At 43.8% G+C, this 18,846-nt stretch overlaps 2 protein-coding genes across 5 annotated transcripts in view; both read right to left on the reverse strand.

Moving 5' to 3' along the window:
* The window catches only part of LOC125704843 (SLAM family member 5-like), a 52,889-nt gene that overhangs the window by 27,664 nt on the left and 6,379 nt on the right, over positions 1-18,846 (reverse strand). The gene's annotated exons all lie outside the window — the stretch shown is intronic.
* LOC125704837 (uncharacterized) overlaps positions 4,826-18,846 on the reverse strand; it is a 111,265-nt gene continuing 97,244 nt past the window's right edge. Inside the window, exons 3-6 of the mRNA XM_048970942.1 lie at positions 17,762-18,082; positions 16,885-17,142; positions 5,535-5,637; positions 4,826-5,428 (exon numbers count right to left, since the gene is read on the reverse strand). Coding sequence (XP_048826899.1) covers positions 5,365-5,428; positions 5,535-5,637; positions 16,885-17,142; positions 17,762-18,082 — 746 coding nt within the window. The 3' untranslated portion in view covers positions 4,826-5,364. The remainder of the gene's footprint in view (positions 5,429-5,534; positions 5,638-16,884; positions 17,143-17,761; positions 18,083-18,846) is intronic.

Consider the following 18,846-nt stretch of genomic DNA (forward strand, 5'->3'; position numbering starts at 1 on the left):
GAACCCCGGACAGGACAAGGGATGCGGGACAGACACCAAACATGGCTGAGAATATGGGAAAAACACCAGGCATCACCGGGACCGAGGGAACAGGAAAGACGAGGACAGGGGCAGTGGTGTGGGGAACTGGACCTCAGTAGGCTCTGCTGGGATGCCAGGGATCAACAAGCAAACTGCAGGGGGAGACAGAAAGGAGCCCCAGCTAGGCAGCTGGTCCTCATAAAGCAGCACACAGGGCAAGAACAAGCCAGGGGGCCACAGAGAATGCAGGTCTTGGATGGGGAACTGAAATACCAGGGCCAGGACTGATGATGAACCACGGAGTGTATTGGGAGTCAGCTGTCTATGACACTTCTCGCTGTGGGAAACCAGTGGGCGGAGCAGTGGGAAAGCAGCCTGGTGTGGTGTGGGAGAAGGCAGCACAGGAGCTCATCTAAAAGGCATTATAGATACCTTCATAATGCATTACAAAGTATCAACAGTTCATTATAATGGATGATGAAAGATTTAAGGATGCTGTGTAATGTAAAGGGACAGACAGAACCCCGGACAGGACAAGGGATGCGGGACAGACACCAAACAAGGCTGAGAATATGGGGAAAAAACAGGCATCACCGGAACCAAGGGAACAGGAAGGATGAAGACAGGGCCAGTGGCCAAAGGTGAAGGAGAGACAGAATCAAAAGACCACACCAGTGCAGAGCAGACAGAAAGAGGAACACTGAGAAAAAGAATGGAATTGCAGGACTTGGTGGCACAGACAGGGAGACACTATTCAGGGACCAGAAAGATGATATGGAGGGTGGATAGAAAGGGCACAATCTGGGGAAAAACAGAGGTACAAAAGAATGTTAGAACAGGAAGTCAGGAATAAACAGCGGGAGTGGAAATCTCCTGGATTGCCCATGAAGCCTATGGGAGGCAGCCAATGGCTAGTGAGCGCTGGCTCTCTCAGGTTCAGCCCATTGATGTGGTCCAGAGGAGCCTGGGCCCAGCCTGTAGGCAAGGTCCTGGAAGGTCCAGAGGAGGAAAGCCGTGAGGACGCTGGCGCTGCTGTTTATAGACGAGCTGGAGGATGGCAGTGAGCAGAACCAGAGCCAGTCTTGGCAGCTTGAATGGGATTTGTGGCACCAGTGTCCCCACTAGGACATGGATAACCATTCCAGGGATCTCCTACATTGTCCCCGGGGTCACAGATTCCCTGGAACTGGAAAACATGGGATTCCTGCCGGACCTTGTTACCAGGCAAATGGGGGCACATGCCAAAATGAATGTATGGATTGATGGGTCCCACTCTAGATCCTCCAGCAGGGTATCCTCCAGATTCTCCCATGTTGGGCTGGTCGATGGGGGAGCTACTGGTTAGATTAAGGATGTTGTGTAATGCATTATGAAGGTATGTGAAATATAGTATAGATGAAAACATGGACCACAGATTATGAAGTATTATAATCAATATTATAATGCCATATGACGGTTAACAGAAAGATGCTGTATTACTTCATTAATTCCTATAGTGACCCTTATAGTAGATGCTTTGTAATGCATTATGAAGGTATCTATAACGCATTAGAGATGACAGCTTCAGGTAGAGTGTTAACAACCATTACGATGGTCATTTCAATTATGTGGCCATTTCATAGAAATTGGAGTAACGGAGGGTTTTTTCCAACAGCATGTGGCATTAGGTTCATGTTTTCCATTGTTATAGGACGACTGGAAGTATTGCATAAAAAATATTTTGCTTTCAAAAACAAACTTGTTGTTTACAAAAACAAAAAGGCGACCGATCAAAGTAAGCTTAAGGCGGAAGGAAACTGTGCAACATGACCAGCTGACAATCTTAAAAGGACAGTGACTGGAAACATGGCCAAGTCCATAGCAGTGACTGACGTGAAAGTGACAGGAAGTTACTGTGTTAGCATCAGTGTTCCTAGGTGAGCTTGTGGTTTCCCTGTAAATGTTAGCAGAGCCGTGTCTCAGCTTCATACCTCACCTCAGCCCCCCTTACAGAAACTGTATATAATCACTAAGATCGAGCAACACGAATGGCGTGTCCACAGTAGACCCCTAAACAAACTCTGTAGCTGACCGACACAACTAGCATCACTTCCTGTGACTTGCTGATGGGAACCGTCGAAAGATGCAGTGTTTGCAGCACACAATGTACATGTTCCAATGTGAGAGCATGCAGCACAAAGTGACTATAAAGCGGTAGAATAAAAAAGGCAAAACATTCAGACCATTTGACAGTTCTAATGACATATAGGGCTTAAAACTCCAGTAACAACTGCCTCTACTGATGGTGGGTCATTTTACAGTCCTTTTAAACCAGAAGTTCTGTTTTAACACCAGCTCACTACCAGTGTTAAACTAACAGTGAGACAGACAGGGAAGCCAGCAAATTACACAACATTCACACTAAAACTCAGAATAAAATGCTAATGAAAACACGTGCACTCCATGGGAAAACATTACATGGTTATAACACTTATTATTTTCAATGTAAATTCACAGGTACACACATTAACTTACAGATTACACAGACTGGCAGTGTGACCCAAGGCCAGTGCTCCTTGCTGACTGGCTGTACAGCATCACACTGCGTGATTAAGGGTCAGTGGCCACTGGCATCCCCCATATCCAATTCAATATCCCTCAGCAGAAAAAGGGCTGGTGATGTTACCGTGGCTAATGTGTCACAGTCCCCACAGCCCCCGATGTACCTTCCTTTCCCCCCAGCTGCTGCAGAGGGGTCAGCTGGGGCAGGGCTGTGGTACAGTGCCAATCCCTCCCGGTGCAGGAGCACAGCTTTCAGCACTTGGGCAGCCGCAGGTGATAAACAGCATTGGAGTTGCTGGAGCAGCTCCCCCGGTCCTCTGTAATTGCTGTCCAGCTTGGGTGGCCACTCCTTCACGTGGATGGGGCAGTACATCTACACTGAGTCCCCGATACCAATATCCTGCCCTGGGATTTTCCTGTAGGGTTGCTGTGGTCATGTCAAGGTGGAGTGTGATCTTGGATACATTAAAACGAGCCCCAGACGAGAGAGAATGTCAAGTCCAATGATGCAGGGGTCATGAATTTAGGCTAGTCACACTTCTCGGCCTGTGGTCAACCCATTAATGTAATGCTGAAGCACCTCTTCCCTTCTATTGGTGCACACATGCCAGTGATGGACACAAGTTGGACCAGGGTTACTGCTCACCGTGCTGGGGCCGCTGGGGACACCCTGGATGGGATGCAAGTCCATCACAGTGAAGACACTCACTGTGGGCAGTTCGGTGTTACCAATTCACTGAACTTCATGTGTTTGGTCACTGAGAAGAAACTGGACTCCCCAGTGCAAACAAAAGGATGCTCTGGATACAGTTAGCAAACAAACCAGTGGGGGGAGCTGTTTCTATGTCTATAGCCAGAGAATATATCATTGCAGGAGAAATAAGAATAGGCACAACTGACAGCATTTGGTCATTTGGTCAAGATAACTGGGAGGTATTTAAAGTGGTAAAAAGATTTATAAGAACGATTTTTAAATGTACATATACCCCCACACACACGCACACACACACACACACACACACACACACACTCACACACAAACATCCTTTTCATTCACATATATACACACAGAGTTGAAAGTGAATCTAGGGTCCAAGCACATTTACTTGGCATCCCTGCAGCATTTGGGAGGGTTAACAGCCAAGGCCAGGCCTCGAACCTGCAACCACCACAGGAAGGGAAGCTTAACCTGAGCCACACATCGCCCACCAGTATTAACTTGTTTTTAACAAGTTATTTGAATATAGATTTTCATCTCAAATATTTTTTATTTTAGGATATTTTGAATATCTCAATGGCGTCTGCATGCTGGTGTGGTGGTTAGCACTGGGTTCTGGGTTCAAATCTCTACCAGGGATCCATGTATGTGGAGTTTGCATGTTCTCCCCATGTTGTCGTGGGGTTGTCTGTTGGTACTCCGGTTCCCCTCCCCCTCCACAAACATGCCGACGCTAATTAGCATTACTAAATTGCCCCTAGGTGTGCATGTGTGAGTGAATGGTGTATGAGTGAATGGTGTGTAAGTGTGCCCTGCGATTGGTTGACGCCTCACCCAGCTGCACCTCTGTGTGGTATGGAGGCTGCACTGCCTCCTGTAGGAAATCCCTGCAAAGCCTAGTGGATGCAATGAGTAAGATCATCGGTGCCCCACTGCCTTCCCTCAAGCACATATTCCACACCCTCCTCACCTGCAGAGCCATCAGCATTGCTGACGACTCCTCTCACCCCTCACACTCCCTCTTCAGCCTCCTCCCCTCAGGGAGAAGGTACCGGAGCCTCCCGGCCCGCTCCACAAGACTGTGCAACAGCTTCATCCACCAGGCTGTCAGGATGCTGTCCACTACCTGCCTCTGGACAATAACTAGTCACTACCTACCAAGGAACCACCTACCAACTGTCTTTTTGCACTCAAAAGCTGCTCTAGAATGCACTTCCTCACTTTACATCACTGTTACTGGTTTTTATGCGTTTTTGTATTACTGACTGTATATTGTACATTGTACTGTATACTGTATAGAGGGTAAATTTATTTTAGTTTATCGTATTTATCTTTATCTGAATTTCTGATTTATGCCTCTATCATTTGTACATACACATAAACACAAAGATTTGTAATTATATCTAAGTGGGGACTCTAATCACAAGATAAAGACTGTAACCCCTATCCAGCCATAATCTAAACCATAAGTAACCAAAGAAAATATTAGACTTTTGGCATCGTTTGATTTTTGAATGCATTCACAGAGGTTTGTGGCTCACAGCCTCCCGCTGCACATTGCTGTAGACACCAAAGCGCTGACCTCTGCATGCAGCATCGTTTTCCTGATCATCAGTGAATGTGGTCAGTGAGGCTCAGGGTGAGCAGAGTGACAAACTGTGTCGACACTGACATACATGCACCTTTAATTCGATTGCTGTTCTACTCACAAAAGTTAGAGTCCTCATTACAAACACGATCAAGTAGAAAACATTATAAAACACTGTGGAATGTAAATGTGGAGAAACAGTGTCGATTTTAGCTGTAAAGTGTTCGCAGGCTGGTAAAAATATGTTATTTGAAGATATTCATCTCATAACTGTCATGCTAATATTTACTTTGTATCAGACCCTCCTCATACAAGCTGGTTAAGGAGAATCCAAAGGGGACTGATCTTTAGGACCCACTAACCCAACTAGTAAATGACACTGAGATGTGATATGAATTAATATTTTCAATTTACAGTGACCTTCCAATATAAGTATTGTTACCATGGTGTGTAAGCTGGGGGTAAACAGGCTGCTGTGTACAGGGATACAGGACGCCTACAGTCTGCCACCTGGTGGTGCAGTTCCTTCTGTCTCTGCCCCTTGGACAGGCTCTCTTTGCCTGTAAGGAAAGAGCCATGGACATTCAGGTGATGATGTAAATAGATGATAAATATTATGACTAATAAATGCTGCGATGAGATGAACTGATTGGCTGCTTTACTTACCTGTAGAATCTCTCCCTGAGGTGGACAGTGATGACAGCGGACACCATGATGACCAGACCCACAGAGAACACTGCCATCTTCAGCAGACACAGTGAGAAGCCAACTGGGGGCATTAAAAGGATCAGAGTAATAATGTAAAGGAGATGGGAAGAAGAAAACCTCTCTGGGTGTTTCCTGCATCTTCTGCATTCACAGCTTGGACATGCATGTATGAGACATAGAGCTCTTATCTTTATGCTTCATCATCTTAGGTGTGTGTGGATTATTATTATTATTATTATTATTGAAGAGGTCCCCCAATGTGCATGTTTTGAATCAAAGTAATTTATTAATTATAATCAAATGACTATTTGACACTATGAGTATTCGAAAATCTTGACTAATCCCTAATGGATAGAATATCTCACTCTTTCGTTACATGGGTATTAATTCCTTCCATTCAATAACGTCCATTAACCTCAGGACATTTTTGCACCATGGGGGGGGGGGTGGACTGGACTAGCAGGATGAAGCCATGACAACATGGAGAGAACAAGCAAACTGCATATATGGAGCCATCATGGAGACTCAAACCCTGATCGCAGACATGTAAGGCAATAGTGCTAACCACTGCACCACTGCGCCACACCCTGATGAGGTGAGTGTCTGAGTTAATTGTGAATTTTATCAGCATGGATGGCTGGATGTGAAACACAGAAGTGTAGGATAAATTTCTTGAGCTTGTGTGGAAGCCATTGTCATTTTACCCCAGCAGACACCCTGCAGACAGTCATGGTCACTGACCTGCTCCATCCTCTATCTAATCCTTATCGTTTTAGCATGTTCACTGGCCGTTACTTACACATATCTTAACTCATAAAAGATTAGGCTGGGTATAATTCTTTGTAGTGTTATATGATTATCCATGCAGATGTCATTATGTGTGAGCTTGTGTTACCTGTGGTTTGATCACCAGTGGGGATGCACCTCACTGTGTGACTGCGGGACATCTGATTAGCAGCATTGACAGCAGTGCAGGTGATGGTGACATTGCCCTCTCCTGGTGGAAGAAAGAAATGCAGCCTGGAGCTGCTCTCTGTCTGATCCCTCATCCTCCAGGAGTAAGAGGGTCTTAGGCCTCCTGATGAGTTGCAGACCAAACGCACAGCGCAGGTGTGGTTCTCTGGGTCCCAGGTGTATTCTGACTGTATCCACACTGATGTTATGGGCTCTAATGAATAAATACAGAAAATGATGCTGTCAACATTTCTACAGGTAATAATATGTTTGAAGACCAGTGCAGTGGCACAGTGGGCAGCATTGTGACCTCAGGCCTCCAGGATTGTGGGATGTTTGCATGTGATTCTACCAGACACTCTGCCTTCATTCCTCAGTATAAACTGGCATCACTAAGCTGCCCCCAGCATTTTATTGTAGATGTGAGCTGTGTGATGGACCAACCAGGGTGTCCCTTCACTGAGGCTGCACTGTGTTTCCTCACTGCAGATGAGCAGTTATGGAAAATGGAAGGATGGATAAGATGATGTTTCTCCTAAACTTCACATCATCCATCCTAACTGCTTATCCTGGTCAGGGTCACAGGGGGCCTAGAGCCTGTCTGTGCAGCACTGAGTACAAGGCTGGGGAACATGAGCTTTACAACCATACAGATATAATTACAAGCACAACACTGAACACCTCTCTAACAATGGCAAATGCATAATTGTTTGGACAGTAATAAATAATAAAGTAATAATTATAATAATAATAATAATGAAGTTAATTAGTATATCGGAATACCTCTCCTGATTTATATTCATGTACATGCATGTGAAAGATCTTACCATAAACCTGCAGCTGGATTTTATACGTGGGAATCTGTGAACCACCTTTCTTCCTTCCTACACGCTGATACTCCCCACTGTCCTCCAGTCTCAGCTCCCTCACTGTTAGACTGAAATCAGGGCTCAGCTGCAGTCGTCCTTTGAACTGAGCATGAAGGTTTACTTCTGTTTGACCACTGAACTTTTCAGCAATGTCCATATTATTAAAAGTCCACATCAGAGACTGAAAATCTTCCACTTTCAGACTCCCCAGGACTGAAGGCAGCTCCACTGTCCCTCCTACGCTGCCATTTACTGTCATATCAGCAGCAACACAAACACCTGCAATGAAGAAGAAAAGCAATGAGTTCTAATTGTTTCTGCCCAGAAGCCTAAGCCAGCCTTTTACTTTCACTGTCGGGTATAAAAATACTATTAATTTGATATCATTCTAGAGGTACTTGTACTGTACTGTCCATGCAGCACATGAAGCTGACAAAAACTAACTCATTTTGTTCATCGATACAATGACCATAACAGACATTCTATTACATTCCTCCAGCACTCCTCTGTTTTTTTCACATTTGAAGAGTTTACAGGTCTGGAAGAACTGCGCGCACATCTTTGGTCACAAAACAAAGGGAAAAGATAGATAAAATGTCTGCTGGCCTTTGCATGTTTCCTGGGGAAAGTTGCGATGCAGGAGGGTCGACTTTACATGTATTTACAAAGTGTGATGGTGTTTCTATATAACCAAACCATATAAAACATTTTTTCAATGCAAGTCATGAATTCTTCTTCTCTTTCTGAAAGAAAAAGTTTCTTCATACTTATCTTGGCTGACCCAAGTGACCCATTAAAAATAACACATATAGGTTCTCTGGTTCCATTCCAGTCCAAAAACAGTCACATAAGTGAACTGGTGTCTAAATTATCCTTAGTGTTTGAGTGTGAGGGCCTGACATCCTGTCCCAGTGTGCACTGGGATCAGCACCAGGGACAACATGATAAGTTGTACAGCACTGGATGAATGTCAAAGGATAAATGTCACTATGACATCTGTTTTTGAAAGAACTATATAAATATTTTCAGTTTTCAACATGTGTAAAATCTAGTTACTTTCTCGAATATTGTTCCATAAAATTTCAACAAAAAGCTGCAAAGATCTGCTGTAACCAAATGTCGGGCTTTCCTGAATGCTTTGGTAAGCTTTGTAACATTAAGTAGTTCATTATGTAGCACTTAAGATCGCTCGTTAATTAGCAAGCGTTTTCCAAAACCCTTCATAACTAAGGTAGTTTGTTATCTTGCTCGTAGATTTATGAGTGCTCTGATCCACTTATTTTTTACATCGCTCTTTATTTGAAGTCGTTTGCCTTCTGTCCTGTCACAGAGATACATAGATTTAATGTTTGTCCTTTGAATGCAGTGTATGGATAACGAAGGGTTTCGGGAAATGGACATAGACCTCACTTGTTCTTTACTTATGTTATTCGTTATCCTGTTCGTTATTCGCTAAGATCAATTGCTTCCGGGAACCACCCTTGTTCCTCTCTCTGGTGCTTAATTTCAAATACAGAGCGAGTACTGCAGCTGTACCACAGTGAATGACACTGTTGGAGCTTATTTGTAAATGTGACTGGGAGTTACTCTGTGTAATGACTGGAGAGGGAGAGCATCCAAGTGCAGGAGCTCCAAGTTCATGTTCAAAAACATACAAATTTTACTACTGCAAGTTCATAACATCGCCTGCTATCACTACAGTCACTCTGTTATACATGTAGATATTATACATATCTACTGTATATATAAATTACAAACCAAACACATATGAAATTCTCTGTGAAATTGCTTGATTTGGAAACCAAAATACAACCAAGAAAGTGTATTCTATCAAAAATGCCATAACATAATTTCCCAAGCTTTCCGGAATATAACAAGCATCACAAGATAAGAAAGTAGCAAACAATTATATATTTTTTCTTATCCTATCAACAAGTAGCAGTTGCCAATATACCTGGTTCCACAAGAATCACATTTAAAAGCAGTTTAAATCTTACCAGAAATGAGTAGGAGACTTGTTAAGATGAGCATTACTGCATGTCACTACACTGAACCATTTCATGCACTTTTCTGCAAGTTGTGGTAGTGTGTCTAGTTACTTACAAAGAAAGCTACTTCCTTGTTTGATAGCCATTGCTTGAAAAAATGTACCTATAAATAGCAGCAGGAAAGTATTTGTATTTCTCCATTGTTGTCTTTGGATTCTAAAATGCGTATTTCTCAGTGAAACTGTTCAGTTCAATAAATGATCATTCAGTAACATGTTCTATAAATGCCCAGCCTATAAGAATCTATAAACATGTCATGAATGGTCACGTCGGGAAGCAGGAACAAAGTGACGATCCACAAAAGGGCTTGTGATTTGAATATGGAGGGCTTTATTTTAAACAAAGTTGAACACCAACCAATGGACCACGAGGGACCAAACAAAAGGGGTAATGAGGAACAATTAAAAGGGATCACAACAAACTCCAAACATTGGCAAGAACGACACATGCAATGTCAACGATTAACTGCGGAGCACAGGACAAGTCCGTATTGATATACACAAAATAATTGATATATAAATGCCAACTGAAAAATATTTGCATTTCTCAATTATTGTCTTTGGATTCTGTGTGCTTCTTAATGTTCAGTTCAGTATGAGGGATGAACGAGAGGCAGGTGTGAGTAATAAAGAGAAGCGAGAGGAAACTGAATGGCCAGTAGCGACCACTGCTGGCCATATGGGAACATGACAGGCAGATCCTGACAGTACCACCCCCCTGGTCATGTGCACACCAGGGACAGACAGAACCCCGGACAGGACAAGGGATGCGGGACAGACACCAAACAAGGCTGAGAATATGGGGAAAAAACAGGCATCACCGGAACCAAGGGAACAGGAAGGATGAAGACAGGGCCAGTGGCCAAAGGTGAAGGAGAGACAGAATCAAAAGACCACACCAGTGCAGAGCAGACAGAAAGAGGAACACTGAGAAAAAGAATGGAAGAGCAGGACTTGGTGGCATAGACAGGGAGACACTGTTCAGGGACCAGAAAGATGATATGGAGGGTGGATAGAAAGGGCACAATCTGGGGTAAAACAGAGGTACAAAAGAATGTTAGAACAGGAAGTCAGGAATAAACAGCGGGAGTGGAAATCTCCTGGATTGCCCATGAAGCCTATGGGAGGCAGCCAATGGCTAGTGAGCGCTGGCTCTCTCAGGTTCAGCCCATTGATGTGGTCCAGAGGAGCCTGGGCCCAGCCTGTAGGCAAGGTCCTGGAAGGTCCAGAGGAGGAAAGCCGTGAGGACGCTGGCGCTGCTGTTTATAGACGAGCTGGAGGATGGCAGTGAGCAGAACCAGAGCCAGTCTTGGCAGCTTGAATGGGATTTGTGGCACCAGTGTCCCCACTAGGACATGGATAACCATTCCAGGGATCTCCTACATTGTCCCCGGGGTCACAGATTCCCTGGAACTGGAAAACATGGGATTCCTGCCAGACCTTGTTACCAGGCAAATGGGGGCACATGCCAAGATGAATGTATGGATTGATGGGTCCCACTCTAGATCCTCCAGCAGGGTATCCTCCAGATTCTCCCATGTTGGGCTGGTCGATGGGGGAGCTACTGGTGAGATTAAGGATGCTGTGTAATGCATTATGAAGGTATGTGAAATATAGTATAGATGAAGACCACAGATTATGAAGTATTATAATCAATATTATAATGCCATATGACGGTTAATAGAAAGATGCTGTACTACTTTATTAATTCCTATAGTGACCCTTATAGTAGATGCTTTGTAATGCATTATGAAGGTATCTATAACGCATTAGAGATGACAGCTTCAGGTAGAGTGTTAACAACCATTACGATGGGCATTTCAATTATGTGGCCATTTCACAGAAATAGGAGTAACGGAGGGTTTTTTCCAACAGCATGTGGCATTAGGTTCATGTTTTCCATTGTTATAGGACGACTGGAAGTATTGCATTATAATGCAAAAAATATTTTTTGTTTTTGTTTACAAAAACAAAAAGGCGACCGATCAAAGTAAGCTTAAGGCGGAAGGAAACTGTGCAACATGACCAGCTGACAATCTTAATAGGACAGTGACTGGAAACATGGCCAAGTCCATAGCAGTGACTGACGTGAAAGTTTTATACAGGAAGTTACTGTGTTAGCATCAGTGTTCCTAGGTGAGCTTGTGGTTTCCCTGTAAATGTTAGCAGAGCCCTGTCTCAGCTTCATACCTCACCTCAGCCCCCCTTACAGAAACTGTATATAATCACTAACATCAAGCAACACGAATGGCGTGTCCACAGTAGACCCCTAAACAGACTCTGTGGCTGACCCACACAACTGGCATCACTTTCTGTGACTTGCTGATGGGAACCGTCGAAAGATGCAGTGTTTGTAGCACACAATGTACATGTTCCAGTGTGAGAGCATGCAGCACAAAGTGACTATATAGCGGTAGAATAAAAAAGGCAAAACATTCAGACCATATGACAGTTCTAATGACATATAGGGCTTAAAACTCGAGTAATAACTGCCTCTGCTGATGAGTTTGTCGGTCATTTTACAGTCCTTTTAAACCAGAAGTTCTGCTTTAACACCAGCTCACTACCAGTGTTAAACTAACAGTGAGACAGACAGGGAAGCCAGCAAATTACACAACATTCACACTAAAACTCAGAATAAAATGCTAATGAAAACACATGCACTCCATGGGAAAACATTACATGGTTATAACACTTATTATTTTCAATGTAAATTCACAGGTACACACATTAACTTACAGATTACACAGACTGGCAGTGTGACCCAAGGCCAGTGCTCCTTGCCGACTGGCTGTACAGCATCACACTGCTTGATTAAGGGTCAGTGGCCACTGACATCCCCCATATCCAATTCAATATCCCTCAGCAGTAAAAGGGCTGGTGATGTTACCGTGACTAATGTGTCACAGTCCCCAGAGTCCCCGATGTACCTTCCCTTCCCCCCAGCTGCTGCAGAGGGGTCAGCTGGGGCAGGGCTGTGGTACAGTGCCAATCCCACCCGGTGCAGGAGCCCAGCTTTCAGCACTTGGGCAGCCGCAGGTGATAAACAGCATTGAGGTTGCTGGAGCAGCTCCCCCGGCCCTCTGTAATTGCTGTCCAGCTTGGGTGGCCGCTCCTTCACGTGGATGGGGCAGTACATCTAAACTGAGTCCCCGATACCAATATCCTGCCCTGGGATTTTCCTGTAGGGTTGCTGTGGTCATGTCAATGTGGAGTGTGATCTTGGATACATTAAAATGAGCCCCCAGACGAGAGAGAACGTGAAGTCCAATGATGCAGGGGTCATGAATTTAGGCTAGTCACACTTCTCGGCCTGTGGTCAACCCATTAACGTAATGCTGAAGCACCTCTTCCCTTCTATTGGTGCACACATGCTAGTGATGGACACAAGCTGGACCAGGGTTACTGCTCACCCCGGTGGGGCCGCTGGGGACCCCCTGGATGGGATGCAAGTCCATCACAGTGAAGACACTCACTGTGGGCAGTTCGGAGTTACCAATTCACTGAACTTCATGTGTTTGGTCACTGAGAAGAAACTGGACTCCCCAGTGCAAAGAAAAGGATGCTCTGGATACAGTTAGCAAACAAACCAGTGGGGGGAGCTGTTTCTATGTCTATAGCCAGAGAATATATCATTGCAGGAGAAATAAGAATAGGCACAACTGACAGCATTTGGTCATTTGGTCAAGATAACTGGGAGGTATTTAAAGTGGTAAAAAGATTTATAAGAACGATTTTTAAATGTACAGACACACATACACACACACAAACATCCTTTTCATTCACATATATACACACAGAGTTGAAAGTGAATCTAGGTTCCAAACACATTTACCTGGCATCCCTGCAGCATCTTGGAGGGTTAACAGCCAAGGCCAGGCCTCGAACCTGCAACCACCACAAGAAGGGAAGCTTAACCTGAGCCACACATCGCCCACCAGTATTAACTTGTTTTTAACAAGTTATTTGAATGTAGATTTTCATCTCAAATTTTTTTTTATTTTAGGATATTTTGAATATCTCAATGGGGGCTGCATGCTGGTGTGGTGGTTAGCACTGGGTTCTGGGTTCAAATCTCTGCCAGGGTTCCATGTATGTGGAGTTCGCATGTTCTCCCCATGTTGTCGTGGGGTTGTCTGTTGGTACTCCGGTTCCCCTCCCCCTCCACAAACATGCCGACGCTAATTAGCATTACTAAATTGCCCCTAGGTGTGCATGTGTGAGTGAATGGTGTATGAGTGAATGGTGTGTAAGTGTGCCCTGTGATTGGTTGACGCCTCACCCAGCTGCACCTCTGTGTGGTATGGAGGCTGTACTGCCTCCTGTAGGAAATCCCTGCAAAGCCTAGTGGATGCAGCGAGTAAGATCATCGGTGCCCCACTGCCTTCCCTCAAGCACATATTCCACACCCTCCTCACCTGCAGAGCCATCAGCATTGCTGACGACTCCTCTCACCCCTCACACTCCCTCTTCAGCCTCCTCCCCTCAGGGAGAAGGTACCGGAGCCTCCCGGCCCGCTCCACAAGACTGTGCAACAGCTTCATCCACCAGGCTGTCAGGATGCTGAACTCTGTCCACTACCTGCCTCTGGACAATAACTAGTCACGACCTACCAAGGGACTACCTACCAACTGTCTTTTTGCACTCAAAAGCTGCTCTAGAATGCACTTCCTCACTTTACATCACTGTTACTGGTTTTTATGCGTTTTTGTATTACTGACTGAATATTGAACATTGTACTGTATACTGTATAGAGGGTAAATTTATTTTAGTTTATCATATTTATCTTTATCTGAATTTCTGATTTATGCCTCTATCATTTATACATACACATAAACACAAAGATTTGTAATTATATCTAAGTGGGGACTCTAATCACAACATGAAGACCTTAACCCCTATCCAGCCATAATCTTAACCATAAGTAACCAAAGAAAATATTAGACTTTTGGCATCGTTTGATTTTTGAATACATTCACAGAGGTTTGTGGAGACCTGAAAAATGGTCTCTGCAATGTCAAAAAATCATGTTTTTATTACATTGTGGGGGACAATTGTCCACACACACACACACACACACACACACATCACATACATATATATATATAAGTATATTATATACACAGTATAAGAATTCAAATGTAGCTGTACAATGATGGTGGAATGACATTATAGTCATAAATGTAGCAGTTTCCAGCTAACTGTCCTCTCTGCACATACAAGCCATGGCTCCTCTGTAGTCACTCAGAAAGCTGCCATTGTCCTGATGCTCAGCAGCCCCTCTATCGACATGCTAAAGCTGCCTCCGTTTGTCACATATTGAGAATCCTGTCAGTCAGTGGTGATTTTCCTATGATGCAGCCTTTACTCCCCTCATCAGATTACTCACCATCTCTGACTGTCTGTTATTGATTTTAAAGTATGTAAATATAACCAGGAAAATGACTCTGGGAATGACACCCGGCACTCAGGTGAATAAGGGGCTGATATAGATGGGGGGGGGGAACTGGGGGCCTTCTCTCTTGCCAGGGTGATCTGACAAGTGGGTTAATCCCTCAGCAGGACTGGTCTTTGTGCCCGTGATCAGAAGGTTGCCAGTTCAAATCCTTTGGTCAGGAGAATAGTCACATCAGCCTTGGGCCCTTGATACCGAGGAATGACCCAGAGGATAAATATCCTACTTTGCTCTCTGACCCCATTCGCCACTCTCACCTATATGTCTGTATATTTTAGAAGGAGAGCAAGATGGAGCAGAAAAAAATAAATCCATTGTAGTTGTACAAACAAAGCTTTATTTCATAAAAGCCGGCAGTTCCACCTTAGAGCTGCCCTCACAGCCTCCCGCTGCACATTGCTGTAGACACCAAAGCGCTGACCTCTGCATGCAGCATCGTTTTCCTGATCATCAGTGAATGTGGTCAGTGAGGCTCAGGGTGAGCAGAGTGACAAACTATGTCGACACTGACATACATGCACCTTTAATTCGATTGCTGTTCTACTCATAAGAGTCCTCATTACAAACACGATCAAACAGAAATATTATAAAACACTGTGGAATGTAAATGTGGAGAAATAGTGTCGATTTTAGCTGCAAAGTGTTCGCAGGCTGGTAAAAATATGTTATTTGAAGATATGTATCTCATAACTGTCATGCTAATATTTACTTTGTATCAGACCCTCCTCATACAAGCTGGTTAAGGAGAATCCAAAGTGGACTGATCTTTAGGATCCACTAACCCAACTAGTAAATGACCCAGATGTGATATGAATTAATATTTCTAATTTACAGTGACCTTCCAGTATAAGTATTGTTACCATGGTGGTAACAGCTGGGGGTAAACAGGCTGCTGTGTACAGGGATCCAGGACGCCTACAGTCTGCCATCTAGTGCTGCAGTTCCCTCTGTCTCTGCCCCTTGGACAGGCTCTCTTTGCCTGTAATGAAAGAGCCATGGACATTCAGGTGATGATGTAAATAGATGATAAATATTATGACTAATAAATGCTGCGATGAGATGAACTGATTGTCTGCTTTACTTACCTGTAGAATCTCTCCCTGAGGTGGACAGTGATGACAGCAGACACCATGATGACCAGACCCACAGAGAACACTGCCATCTTCAGCAGACACAGTGAGAAGCCAACTGGGGGCATTAAGTGGATCAGAGTAATAATGTAAAGGAGATGGGAAGAAGAAAACCTCTCTGGGTGTTTCCTGCATCTTCTGCATTCACAGCTTGGACATGCATGTATGAGACATAGAGCTCTTATCTTTATGCTTTATCATCTTAGGTGTGTGTGGATTGTTATTATTATTATTATTATTATTATTGAAGAGGTCCCCCAATGTGCATGTTTTGAATCAAAGTAATTTATTAATTATAATCAAATGACTATTTGACACTATGAGTATTTGAAAATCTTGACTAATCTCTAATGGACAGAATATCTCACTTTTTCCTAAATAAAAAACAAAGACATAAAAAAATACAGTACATGGGTATTAATTACATGGGGGGGGGGTGGACTGGACTAGCAGGAGGAAGCCATGACAAGATGGAGAGAACATGCAAACTCCATATATGGAGCCATCATGGACACTCAAACCCTGATCCCAGAGATGTAAGTCTGTGTTAATTGTGAATTTTATCAGCATGCATGGATGGCTGGATGTGAAACACAGGAGTGTAGGATAAATTTCCTGAGCTTGTCTGGAAGCCATTGTCATTTAACCCCAGCAGATACCCTGCAGACAGTCATGGTCACTGACCTGCTCCATCCTCTATCTAATCCTTATCGTTTTAGCATGTTCACTGGCCGTTACTTACACATATCTTAACTTATAAAAGATTAGGCTGGGTATAATTCTTTGTAGTGTTATATGTTTATCCATGCAGATGTCATTATGTGTGAGCTTGTGTTACCTGTGGTTTGATTACCTGTGGGGATGCACTTCACTGTGTGACTGCGGGACATCTGACTGGCAGCATGAACAGCAGTGCAGGTGATGGTGACATTGCCCTCTCCTGGTGAAAGAAAGAAATGCAGCCTGGAGCTGCTCTCTGTCTGATCCCTCATCCTCCAGGTGTAAGAGGGTCTTAGGCCTCCTGATGAGTTGCAGACCAAATGCACAGCGCAGGTGTGGTTCTCTGGGTCCCAGGTGTATTCTGGCTGTATCCACACTGATGTTATGGGCTCTAATGAATAAGTACAGAAAATGATGCTGTCAACATTTCTACAGGTAATAATATGTTTGAAGACCAGTGCAGTGGCACAGTGGGCAGCACAGTGACCTCAGGCCTCCAGGATTGTGGGATGTTTGCATGTGATTCAACCAGACACTCTGCCTTCCTTCCTCAGTATAAACTGGCATCACTAAGCTGCCCCCAGCATTTTATTGTAGATGTGAGCTGTGTGATGGACCAACCAGGGTGTCCCTTCACTTAGGCTGCCCTGTGTTTCCTCACTGCAGATGAGCAGTTATGGAAAATGGAAGGATGGATAAGATGATGTTTCTCCTAAACTTCACATCATCCATCCTAACTGCTTATCCTGGTCAGGGTCACAGGGGGCCTAGAGCCTGTCTATGCAGCACTGGGTACAAGGCTGGGGAACATGAGCTTTACAACCATACAGATATAATTACAAGCACAACACTGAACACCTCTCTAACAATGGCAAATGCATAATTGTTTGGACAGTAATAAATAATAAAGTAATAATTATAATAATAATAATAATAATAATAAAGTTAATTAGTATATCGGAATACCTCTCCTGATTTATATTCATGTACATGCATGTGAAAGATCTTACCATAAACCTGCAGCTGGATTGTATATGTAGGAATCTGTAGACCATCTTTCTTCATTCCTACACGCTGATACTCCCCACTGTCCTCCAGTCTCAGCTCCCTCACTGTTAGACTGAAATCAGGGCTCAGCTGCAGTCGTCCTTGGAACTGAGGATGATTATATGCTGCATTTTTACCCCTGACCCTTTCAGCAATGTTACTTCCATTAAATATCCACCTCAGTAACAAACAATCTTCCACATTCAGACTCCCCAGGGCTGAAGGCAGCTCCACTGTCCCTCCCATGCTGCCATTTACTGTCAGATCAACAGCAACACAAACACCTGCAATTAAAAGTAAAGCATTGAATTCTGATTCTGACACTGACCAGAAGCATAAGCCAGCCTTGTACTTTCACTGTTGGGTATAAAAAGTCGCTGTTCATTTGATGTCACTCTAGAGGTGCTTGTACCGCACTGGCCATGCAGCACATGAAGCTGATACAAATGTACATTCCTCCAGCACTCTTTGTTTTTTCTATACATATACAGATGTTAAGGACAGTTTGTAGACAGACTTAATGTAATATTACCCACTAGTGGTTTTTCATACTAGCAGTTAATATGTAAAATTCCCTCACCGGAATAGGTGATTGGAGAACGGATAGAAAAACGCATGATATAACAATAGCAAGATTTTCAACTTATAGTAGTTCAGGGTTACAATCGGTTTTAGGTGTAAATTTGGCTATATGTATGCGTGCAGTTTTCATGACATCCTTGGTTCCATGCATATTTCAATCAACCATGATTCAGTTGTATTAGTGACTAAATTGCTTTATGTGAGTGAATGACTATGAGTGTGTCAGTCTATGTAATTATTTTAAATGTTCCGTCATGCAATCCTATATGTTCCTATTTGAAATCCAGCCATCCACTTTCTACAAGTGCTTATCCATTACAGAGTCACTGTGTTACCTAACAGCCCAGGGTGGAGATCACCTGGATTAGACGCCAGCCCACCACAGTGACCCCCAACACACACATACTGTGGGAAATGTAGGGAAGCCTATTCACCTAATTGTATGCTGTGAAGGAGAAGCAAACGG

Source organism: Brienomyrus brachyistius, chromosome 12 (genome assembly GCF_023856365.1).
Source record: "Brienomyrus brachyistius isolate T26 chromosome 12, BBRACH_0.4, whole genome shotgun sequence".
In the NCBI taxonomy this organism is placed as follows: Eukaryota; Metazoa; Chordata; class Actinopteri; order Osteoglossiformes; family Mormyridae; genus Brienomyrus; species Brienomyrus brachyistius.